Below are 12,258 nucleotides of genomic sequence, written 5' to 3' on the forward strand. Positions count from 1 at the left end.
TAGCTAGGTTTTATCTGTTATTAATCTTTTATTCTGACCATGGATGGATATAAATGATCACAAGTCCACTATGTGTTGTTATTCAGTCTGTTAAATAATGTAAATAGGTAATAAGTCAGATTGCCACCAGACTAGAGAATCCTCTTTACTGCTGTTAAATGGTGACACCCCATGGTGAGTTTCCCACACTGACACACTAAAATATCACTGTCTTGTCCTCTAGGTGGCGTACTCACTCCAGGACCCTATACCCAGGTCAGTCTCTGTTCGCCGACTCTGTTGTTTTGTTGAGAGGACACATCACAGTCATGTGTCTCAGATCCTTCCTCTCCATAGGGTGTTTTTTGGCAGATTTCCCGGTGCTTCAAACACAACTCATTGAATAATTTGTGATTTCTTGAGTTTGAGGTCTGGCTTCCTGTCTTTGATGTCAGCTCCTGGGTGAGATGCTCCTCAGTAAAACAGTGGCTGACTGTGATGGAGCACTTTAAAACATAGAGGGAAATCAGTTAAATTTTGAGCTTTTGCTGTTTATCTTAAACTAAAATAAACGCTTTCTCCTGTTCTTTTCAATGTGGGTCTCATGAAGGCACTATAAATCATTCAAGAGATGGTAGAGGAACCTGGTGATAACCCACCATGCCAGTTTTTCGTTTCATGGCACATGCTAAACATTCACATTCTACCTTTTTTTTTCATGCTTGCAGACTGTAATAATAATTCTCAAGCAGACTGAAAAGGGTCACTTGATGTCATCTCCATTACCAATTAAACAAGGCCTCACTAGGTTCTGGTGGTCTCTTCTGCATTTCTAGGCGTGTGACTTCTCCAAAGGGGTGCATGCTAACCCATGGCCTCTCTGCACTACCTCTGCCGGTTGTAGCTTCTCTGTTTTCAGGCGAAAATGTTTTCCATTCCTGGGCCAATGAATGCCACCTTTGTCCCTTCATCCTCCATCTTGTGTGAGAAAGCCCCCCTCACTGCACACACCAAGCTTGCACAAACTTAACCTCTCCCCCCTCCACCTCACACAGGAAAAGAAACATACCGGGTCTGGTGCTTTGATTCAGGCTCAGTAATCTGGAGGTCTGGATAAAGCCCTGGCTTAGAGACCACTTTGGACAGCCAGTTTCAGGGACTTTAGGAAGGAAAAGGTGTAGTAGCTGTTGAAATTTGATTGGAGCTGTGTTTGGATCAATCAGATGAAAATTCTACTTTGGGATCATAATGAAAATAAAAGTAATGGACTGGTTAACAGCATCTGAGAACTTTAAAAGAGATGGCCAAAGATGAGAACTATCGCTCTTTATTAAAATTATATTTAGCACAGCCAAATTATGCCAAATGTGTGGTAATGAACATTACTTCTCCTAATTATCAGCCTACTCTGGCCACATTACACCAATTACACTGCCATTTTCATAGGATTGATGCATGCTTATTTTTCCAAATCACTCAAAACCCCCTCTGGACCTTTAAACAAATTCTACTCAGACTGCTCTACACCACTGATGTTGGACGGTGTGTTTTATTAACACAGAGACAAAGTGCCTACAACACCTTAATTTAACCCATTCACGGTTTCAGTTAAGCCTAAAATCCGCTTCACTGTTAAAAAGTGACTGCCTGCATGGTAATAATGTGAGATGAAGTAGAGTCACGAAATAGGAACAGTGCATGGTGAGACGAAGCTCCTTATTAGAAACTGTTAAATGCTTGTAGAGATTTAATGCATCGTTTAATGCATCTCTCAAATTAAAGGATAAGGGCCATTATCCCTGCACCACCCAGGGTGAAAGGAATTCCATCTCTCCTCTAAGTTGACCCTCACCCACATAGTCTCTCACACACAGAAAGAGAGCGATAAGGTCTGTCCATCTATCTAATGGCAGATTTATTGGCATATTTAATTATCAATGGAAGATTATAGTCCTCAACAGATAAATTTTTTTTAAAACTAATGAACAAATTTAGTGTATTTAATTAATAAGTATAATTGATATTTTCACAACAATGTGGGAGCTCTAGATTTTGTTCTGGAGCTGTAGGTTCATTATTCAGATGTTCGTCACCAAATTTACTGTTTCGGTTAAGCCTCACCGAAAATAGAAGATAGAGAGCTGATTTCCTTCAGGAGTTGGTAGAGACCAAAACCAGAGCTAAAAGAACGTGAATATTGGACTTGCCAGGTGGACAAACACATGACTCCAAATGAATGTCAACTTAAAAAGTAGTGATATGTTGCCACGTTCAACAGTGGCCAAAATAATCAGTCATTGCAGGTTTAATAATAACAAAAATTGAAATTCAAGTGAAATTCTAGATGGCAAATGGAGCCAATAATATGAAGCCAAATTGCTTTCAATGACTTAACAAGATCAGCATTTATAAACAATCCATTAGGTAGCTGTTCGCACCTTGAAAGTTGATTTTTCATCCACCAATAAACACAACACAGAAGAAAAAGACAAAGAAGAAAAAGAAGAAGAAGAAGAAGAAGAAGAAGAAGGAGGACAAGAGGGAGAAGGAGAAGAGCCAAACTTGTCATTGGAGCGGATATTTTTTAGTTTCAGAGGATGACAGCATGATTGCATGATTAAAGTACAGTTACAAGTACGGCTAATGCCGTGCACTGGAGGCTAACAAAGAAAAGCTTGAGCTCCTGAAAGTTGAGCCAAGTCTGACAAGGTAAAGCTGAGGCTGCCAAGCTAAGTCTGAGATGTCCTAAAGTGGGCATTGTACAGAAAATAAACTCTATTGATTTAAGTAATACCATAGCCCTTCCTTTGGCGCTGCCCTCAGGCCAAACTTAGCATTTTTTGCCACACCTGTGTGGCAAGAGTTACAAAGTTTTTTTTATTCAACAAACCAATTCATTTTGATGTGTAATGAGCATTACAGCCTCATGGGGCTGCTGGTGAAGCTATTTAGTCCTGATGGATTGGTAATTAAATCACAGTTATTAAATATGTGTTTGTCAAAATGTGGTTTTATTGCTCTTTTCCTTTAGCGACGATGATGATTTTACCACAGTAATGATGCACTTTGACTGTATTTTATTCACTTGTGTCTTATCTGTCCTCTGATGATTCCATTTAGGTTAATTACAGCTTGTACATCTTGTACATAGTCAGTTTTTTGTGAGGGACAGGATACATTGTGAGCCGCTTTTAGCCCTCAGGGCCTGTCTGTCCTCACTTCTCTCCTAGGTGGGTGCTGACTACCCTCCCATCACCAGTTTGTGTGTACACAGAGGACCACAGCCACCCCTCTGCTGCGGTCACTGTGCCGAAACCTAGACACCCTCTAGACCCCTGGAGCCTCTATGCGCCTGTACAGTTGTGAGAGGTCAGCCCCCCCATCACCACCCTCCGTCCGTCACTGCCATCTCTTCCCCTTCCCCTACCCTCAAACCAACCCCTCCTCCCTCATCCTCCTAGCTTCCACACCCTTCCTCACCCACCAACCCCCATCCTCACCATGCAGCTATCCCACTGCCCTGCCATCTCGCAGCATTCCACGGGCCGTGCACACAGAGGCCTATTGTGTGTGCTGGGAGACGGCAGAAGGCAGTATACAGTCAAGCACCAGAGAAAAGAGATGTGTAGAGCTAAAATGAACTCAGTATTCCTGCTGTACATTGATACAGATCTGTAGTTAAAATTGCTCTGGTATTCAGTGACATTGCTGCAACATTATTTTAAAGAGAGCAGTGGCAGATGAATGTTGAATGATTGCTCTACAGCTCTCAGCTGCGCTCTTGTATTAAGATTATTCACCCTCAGCACTTGTATGATGCTATAAATGGCAGCAGTAATTGCTTAAGCATCTCTAGATTCATCTTGATTTCTGTTTTTCCTCAGTGTTGCTTCTTCCGACTAGGCATAATCAGCTGTTCTTTGTCGTCTCTTTTTTCTTTCTTGCATATACCTATATTTGATTATAGGCTGATTTGGTTTCTCTGGTTTAACGATTTTTCTGTTCTGAAGTCTCAGCACTGTTATGGCCTTCCTATTTTTACATCTCTAAAATAACAGGATCTCAGTCATTCATTGAGTTAAAGCCACTTTCAGCAGAGCTGAAACCTCTTTCAACTTCTTTTCCCTGACTCGACACAGCAACAATGACTTGACCTGACACAGCAAACTATGCACAGAGTGGCACTATATACTCCCTCTATAGTCCCTAGGTCACAGATTATTGATTCAGCTGGGCAGCTGGCTGTTTAAATTCCTGAAATGTTTTTGTTTTGGGGCTCATCAGCATCATCAATGGTTGTGGTGTCCTTTTAAACTTGAAATGATTAAACCAGAAGATCCTACAAAACCAGGATCAACTTACTATGCTGTGCTTACCCAAGCTATTATTATCACTCTTGATGATGAGGACAGCAAGAAATTGGAAAAGAGGAGATGCCTGAGGTTAGTTAACCAAAATCTGCCTTAAACTTAATTCCAATATAGCAAACAACTCATACAGCCGATACACTGGAGCTAAAATGGTGCGTTCAAATCTTTCTTTCCTGTATGTGGAATGAGGGGGGCTCTCTAAAAGGTCGTGACCCTGGAATTACTGTGCCTCTCTTCTGGACAAAGACCCCCTTTCAAGCCCACTCACCTGGGCCTATCTGAAAAGAAGTACATGATAAAGATCACACAGACGTTTCATCACTTTTCTGGCTCAGCTTCACAATAGATAATTCTGGCATGCATGTGCTATTTTGTTGGGAATGTAGCTATGAAAGAATATTATAGACATTTAAACTGCATATTAGCAAGTGATATGCTGACTTGAACATAATACTGAAAAGCTGAATGTGGAAAATTTAGCTCTGTCTCAGGAGAAATTTTCTTTTACTCGAGCCAGAGTAGGATTGTTCTCTTAACTGGATGTCACAGGCTCTCGCCAATGGTCTTTGTCCAAACAGACAAGTCTCTCAGAAGATTTGCCTGCAATGTGAACGTGACATAACTCTGTTGATTGGTGAGCTCAACACTTTAAGGTTGTCTAAGGTCTGCAGATTAATCCATAATCCAAGAGAGTAGACTGAAACAAACAACCTTGCTGACCCAGAGTTGAGTTCCCATAACCTGTGAGTTTAACTGCAAGTGGCACTCCTTATTCCAAAAAAAGCCTTTTTTTTTTTTTTTTTTTTGCCCTCACTAGACTATTTGAGACCACACACCCATGCTGATCGAAAGTCCGGTGAAGTTTTGTATTGTACAAATCATTTCTGGAGCTTCAGAGCAAAACAGTGTTGCAGCATTCGCCTAAACAACTGAAGTAGCTAGGGACTTTTTACAGCTTGTCTGGTGTGATCCAAGTCTCCGGAAGCCCTGAGATCACAACTTAATTTGAAAAGACTTCATTTACTTCCTTTATTTGAACTGAACTAAAATTAAAGCATTAACGTGCACTCCGTCTGAGGTAGGTGCACAAGATTTACCGAGTGTCGAAGGTGTACATTTTTAAATCAATTAAGGATCTCAGGACATCCGGAGACTTGGATCACACTGGATGAGCCATTTTCTGTTTTCTGTTTTAAAAAAGTCCCCATGTTTCGGAGAATGCTGCAACACTGTTCTGCTGTAAAGCTTGAGAAATGTTTTGTGGACTTTGAAACTTCGCCGGACTTTGGTTTGACATGGGGGTAAGAAGATAATGACAGCATTTTCACATTTAGGTGAACTTATCCTTTAATAGCCACATCATTAGAGAAAGGACTTCCAGCGTAGTTACACCACAATTAAAGTTAAACTGTTGCTTGTGCTTTTGTTTCTTTAATAATTGTATCAAGTAAAAACAGACTTGATAGGTTTGTTTTTCTCTTATATATACATACTTTTTCTTTATACATAGTTTTGGTTCCAGTTATGTTGTTTGAGCTTTTTAAGGTAAATTAGAGTTTTTAGAGTAGAGTCCGACCTTGGACTGTAAGACCAGGTTCAGCCCAGGTATGGAAATCATCGAGCATATGGATTTCAAGAAGTTTCCTTGTATTAGATTATACATCCGTAATTGTTAGACAGAGAATGGCCCTAAAATGTATCTTAGTTCTTCTAACAGTTATAATTCACTGACAGGCAGGCATGTGCTGGAGTCAAAGCTTGACCTGTGCCCAGCTGCTTGTAGCTCCCTTTTTAATGTGAAAGTGAAGGTGCATCTCTTGGCCAGGCGAGGCCAAGCAGGTCAAGAGAGGAAGGAGGGCTCGTGTTAAAAAAAAGTCCATGGGAGAGTAGATGTTGCTGGATTGAGGGGAGGGAGATGAGGTTCAGGTTTCAGCCTGACAGGGGGTCTGGGGGAAGGACTGGTATTTTGGAATATACGAAGATCCATACAAGGCACAGTGGACATAAAACCGCGGTGCTTGCCCTGACGCGGTGGGTACAGAGTGCCAGCTGGGGCCCCGCGTTGGATTCCACTTAGATTTTGGAGGGTTTGACTGCATGGTGCCATAAGTCTCTGGGATCACACACTTAACACACGACTGACTGAAGACCTGGTCCTGTCCATCCCTTCACTTCTCACCCAAGCTCCTGCATGTCTAATATTTAGACATGTTCAGCTTTGTGGATTCAAGGACTGTTCTGCTACTTGTAGCATCCCAAGTTGTTTTACTATCCGTGGTCAGATGTCAGGAAGAGGATGACCGTAAGTTGCACAGTTTTTCTTGACTTTTTTCCTTTTACTTACAGAAAATGTGGATTGTTACTGACATTACCAACTTTATGTTGCTTTCTCAGCGTTATCTACCTGATGTTTCAGAAGAATAGTGAAAACGAATCAAAAACCAGTGTGATGTCAAAGTCAAAATGTCAAATGAAGACCATGAAGAGCACAATTTTTTTGTTGCTATAGCTATTTACATTACATGCCATTTACAATGACGTTAATTGCTTCTAATGATGTGTGTGTATAATGTCAAGCAGGCTATTGATGTTCTTTTCAATTTAGGCAACCAATTTCTTTCTGTAGGATAGGTGAGGCTGTCAAGGCACATCTGTGTGAGATGGAGGACCAGGTGAACAAGAGTTTGTTTGTCCACACCTGGGTCCTGCTGCTCAGCCTTTCCTGCTCTGTTTGCTCATACTGTATAACTAGTTTTCAGCAGGAAATATGCTCAATCGGGCTTAATGATGACTCAAATGCTTGTCAGAAAAAAACGGAATTTTCTTGAAAATTAGTCTTAAGCAAGTTATGAGCAAAGTAAATGTGGGTTTAACTGTTTTAAGACCTGCAGAATTGTAAACCTCACCCAAAGGATTAGGCTGGAGCACACTCAGGGGTTTCATGATGTGAAGTGACAGGGTCAGACTGTGCTTGACCCCAGACTAGCAGGCTCAAAGGGGAGCAAGAAGGGAGCAGGACAGAGGACAGAGTGCACAGCAGGGAGACAACAGATGATGGACATATAGATGTATTTATAGCAAGATGGATTTTACTGCTTCCACTTCCCTCTCATAGCATTAATGAGCTTTTAGCATAAGCCCAGAAATTTTAATAAAAAGGCAAAGGTGAAAAGATTTCATCAGTAAGTAGCCAAACTTGAACTAAACAGCCTCGTAACTTGCATGTGCCAAGTATCACTTCACAAATATGCTTAAAAGACAAACAACATCTGTTAGTAGGCCCAGCCCTAAGCTGTATACATTAAACAAATCACCCATTCTTAATTCCCCAATGTGTTTGCTCTGGCGCTTAACACAGCTATGGGATCCAGCTGGAGAAATTTAGAAGGACCCTGTGTTTACATAAGGCAGCAGCTTGTCAATTGGGCACAGTATCCCTGTAAGAGAGGTTCATTCATACCAGCCGGAGAGCAGGCCTGCAAGTTAAATAGACTCAGCCAACAACGTGAAATACCTCAACTAGCCCTTCAGACACAACTGTTAACTGTGGCTCCTGTTGACATTACATTTTATGCGGTTATAACATTTTCAGTATGATAACTTGGAGCATTTTCTTGCCTGCTGCATGAGTTATTTTTAAAACTGGTAAATTATAGTTGAGCTCCACAGCTATTCAATTTCAGTGTCAAACCAGCACCTGTTCATCAGGAACACTTACACACCATTATTACTTAATCCTTTGTTATGTTGTTTTTATAATTACATTTTTTGTAGACCTTGACTACTTTATAAAGTGTTCAGAGCTTTTGTTTGACTCAGGATAACTTTTATCTTTCTCCGTCTTCCTTCTACATCCCTTCCCTTAATTAACTAATCACTCCTCCTCCATCTTGCCCCCATAATGTCATTACTCCTCCTACTTCCCCTTTCATCCTCTTACTCCCACTTCCTCCCTCACACCAACTTTTCTTAACCTCATCTGCTTTACAAACCCACAACACTCTTAAACTGCAATACTGTCCTCTATCTAATCCTCTCTCGATCCAAACTTTTTGTCCTCTCATTGCTCTTCTTCTCCACCTGCCGCTCGCCCCCTGCTGGCCACCACAGAGGAGACAGGTGGCTGCATCCAGGACGGCCAGCAGTATAATGATAAGGATGTGTGGAAGCCCGAGCCGTGTCGTATCTGTGTGTGCGACAGCGGAGCGGTTCTGTGTGATGAGATAATCTGCGAGGAGATCAAAGAGTGTGCCAACCCTATCATCCCATCTGGAGAGTGCTGTCCCATCTGCCCTGCTGATGCCAGTGCCCCCATTGGTTGTAATTTATTTATTCAAATACCCATAAATAAATTACTCTTCTAGCTTGCATTTATCTCACCCTGAGTAACACTTTGGAAAAAGGGAACTGCCTCAGGATCCAAGTATTCTGCTTGATCATGGCTGCTGTAGTCACTGATTATATGTAATTTTAATAGTTTTGGCTACTCTAAAACATTTAAGTTTTATGATTTGGTATTAGTAATGTTATTTTACTCAATCAGTGCCTGATGTTCCCTGTTTCGAAAGTGGCCCTCTACATGCTTGGTTTGTATGGAGACCAGATGATTATCAGGATGATCTCATTCCCTATTCCATGTTGAATTGGATGGATCCTGAGATGTGTTGTCTGGTTCTAGCCTAAACCAGCAGAGATGCTTCTGCTCACTTTAACTCAACACTAATATGAAGCCTAAGTCATACTGAGCCTCAATTCAATTATTTATTTGACTCATTCTGAGGTCTTCTATAAAATTTAGATGCCCTCAGAGAGGGATAGAAGTTTTCCTAACCTTTTATGTATGAGGCCTTATGACAAGACTCTAGATGGACCTGTCAAAGGTTCAAGGCCTTGTAAAGAGCCACTGTACTCCTGTGGTGTCTCCAGAGGCCTCCTGATATATTCCATTGATTTGACTGTTTAATCTAACAAAGGAGATGACAAACTTCAAAAGAGAGAATATGTATAGGTGTGTTTTATATTGTAGAAAAGAGTAATGTCATCAAAATCACAAATTGAACAGACATCTGAGTTCCTTCTCACTTATATGTCCAGACAATCAGAAGTTGAATAAGTTTAAGATCACTTAAACATAAATCTGGTATAAACAAACTAGGCTTTGTGAGGTCCATTGGACACCAGCTATTACAGCTTGCTTACCTTTTACTTACTTACATTACTTTAATTGTTGAATCTAAATACTTGATTCTCAACTCCTAGTCCATGCTTGCTTCTGCTTCATCCCTCTTGGAATCTCACCATTAATATAATCTGGATGGGTCCTACTCCTTTTGGTTTGGTGAATGGTATTTGATCACTTTAGCATTGATAGATTTCCTTGCAGGTCTCCTTTCTCAAGAATCACTGACTAGAATTAAAATCAGTCAAGTGTCTGAAATGTTTACCTTTTTAATGTGTTGTTCTGTTCTCCCTTTTCATACATCCATCTGCAACATCAGAGACAATCGGCGCTAAGGTGAGGCAAAAGATTGTGGGGAAAATACTGATAACCGTTCACTCAACAAGCAACAATTTGAAGCATCAAAAATAACTTTTCGTAAAACATGTTGCATTAAGTGTTTGTTTCTTACTAATGTTTTTTTATCAATCAGGGCCAGAAAGGTGAACCAGGAGATATTGCAGATGTAAGTATGAAACATCTGCAGTTCCTCATATTGAAGCAATGCCTGAAATAAATGTTACTCCATTGCTGAACAAAAATATGCCACTTCAAACTGATTTATACACAAACTCATGAATGGCCTGGGTGTAAATTCTGCTCAGAGAGCTAACAACTGATCAAACAAACCTTTTTTCTTTTATTTGGAATGAATAATTACAGAATATTTTGTTTTCTCTTTTGGGAACATTAATTGTCCAACACTGTGCCTATTCATGTCCAAAACAATCACCTACATACTGCACATAATCCTCAGGCTCTTGCTTTGTTGAATTTGACATTTCCCTAAGCGTTATCCTCAAATCCTGTAAAAGTATCCATTGTTTTCTTAAGTTTTTAATTCATTGTTTATCCCAATCTTCTTTAGTTAAAAACATTTTAATAAGTAGAGGGGCGATTACTAACTACAATGTCCAACAATCCCTCATTGAACTTTGTATTAAATTAAGAAAAACCCTGCATTCCTTGGACATAATGAACCCAATCAAATCCTCTTAGCTCCTCTCAGCAACTTTGCTGCAAGTGCACATGTCAGGTGAACAAAGTCAGCCAAAACAGAGGTTAAGAGGAGGTGATGTTGTTAGCAAAAATTTGTCCTGTCAAACGAAATCCTCATCAGATTGTGTTTTAAGCCTGATGTCTACCTCCTACAAAGTTGGAATGTTCTCCTCTAATTTTAGGTGTTTGGAATCTGGTACAACCGGATACGACACGAAAGATTGTTCTTGTAATAAAAAGTCATTCATGACCAAGCCACAGACACCTGACCAAAGCCCTTTTTCCTTTATGCAGGTTGTAGGACCAAAAGGACCACCAGGGCCTATGGTAAATACGTTTGTATTAATTTTATTGAGATTTTTAAAGATGCCACAAAAAACTGTGTGTTTTCTTATCCAATTATTGCTTGAAGAGGATGCCTACAGGCACATGATAATATGATTCTTTCTCTGAATGAGAGTTGTAATCATTATGGGAATCTTCCTGAGACAAAAATCTTTGATTTTGCAGGGACCCCCAGGTGAGCAGGGAGCACGCGGAGAGGCTGGCGCTAAGGGTGATAAGGTGAGAGACGACACACAGAATCCAACAAACATCCCTGCACCTATCTACTCTGTACATCATTCAAGGATTATTACATTGGGTCAACCAACAGCAGCTGTGATAATTATTATTATTGGGCTGGCAGAGTTCTGTATAGTTAGAGACGTCAGTGTAAGCACTGCTTAGGGCTGGGCAATATATCAATATTATATCATTACAGTAAGTGTTGTAATTTAATTTTTGTTTTTAACATACCAGACTGTTCTACTTGTTCTAAAACTTGTCTTTAACCACTTAGACATTATATCCTCATTACTGATGATTGTTTATGCAAAATCTCATGGTATTAATGTATATTGTACAAGTACCTTCAGTCTCCCTGCATTACTATTGCAATATCAATATTGAGGTATTTAAATATATTGTGATATTTGATTCTGTTGCCCAGTCCTAGCATTTATGAAGTGCTATTGAGAGTTTCAAAATATTGAAAAATATATTGTTTATCTAATACAGCCTAAAAGTATTATGATAATATTTTAAGGCCATATTATCCAGCCCTATTACTACTGAAATATAGAAACATCCATATGTAATCATCATGCTACTGATAACAACAATCAGCATAACCACGAAGAATTTGTGAAAACAGCTTCATGCACCTGTTTGGGTTATCACCAGAATTGAATGACGGAAAAGGTGCTGTCCTGCTTCTCTCTGTAATACAATTATCATGTTCTGGCTTTAAACCTTCTACTTCAGGTGACAGGTGACTCAGAGAAAATAACCCTCTTGATTTTTCCCTAGGGAAATGCTGGACCACGAGGAAGAGATGGTGAGCCTGGCACCCCTGGAAACCCCGGACCCGCCGGCCCACCTGGACCACCAGGACTTGGAGGGGTGAGTCTAAGGGCACTAATGAAACACATGGCAAAAACAAGAATTAACCAAATCGTTCTTTACACTTCAGACCTTCACTGCAATATTCTTGTAAAGTTTGCTTTCACAGAATTAAAAAGGGTGGTAATGTTGCTTTACTTTAGCATGGAGCAGGTGCAGACACAATTTTCTTTATGCCTTCTTTCATGGTAGCTGAACTTCCATTTAAGTCAGCAATTCAGCTAATGTTGTTTGCTTGCTGCTGTGTAT

General features: G+C 40.3%; 1 protein-coding gene across 4 annotated transcripts in view; it reads left to right on the forward strand.

The window, feature by feature from the left end:
• LOC311265343 (uncharacterized protein) overlaps positions 1-12,258 on the forward strand; it is a 31,389-nt gene that overhangs the window by 1,537 nt on the left and 17,594 nt on the right. Inside the window, exons 2-8 of one of the 4 annotated variants that reach the window (XM_084366902.1) lie at positions 224-255; positions 8,460-8,666; positions 9,848-9,864; positions 10,001-10,033; positions 10,861-10,893; positions 11,077-11,130; positions 11,917-12,009. In XM_084366902.1, the coding sequence (XP_084223028.1) occupies positions 224-255; positions 8,460-8,666; positions 9,848-9,864; positions 10,001-10,033; positions 10,861-10,893; positions 11,077-11,130; positions 11,917-12,009 (469 nt within the window). Of the gene's footprint in view, positions 1-223; positions 256-5,272; positions 6,652-8,459; positions 8,667-9,847; positions 9,865-10,000; positions 10,034-10,860; positions 10,894-11,076; positions 11,131-11,916; positions 12,010-12,258 lie in introns of those variants that run through there. The other 3 variants (XM_084366901.1, XM_084366904.1, XM_084366903.1) reach the window with 3 other exon arrangements.

The sequence above is a fragment of the Pagrus pagrus genome (assembly GCF_965226575.1).
Source record: "Pagrus pagrus genome assembly, chromosome: 11".
In the NCBI taxonomy this organism is placed as follows: domain Eukaryota; kingdom Metazoa; phylum Chordata; class Actinopteri; order Spariformes; family Sparidae; genus Pagrus; species Pagrus pagrus.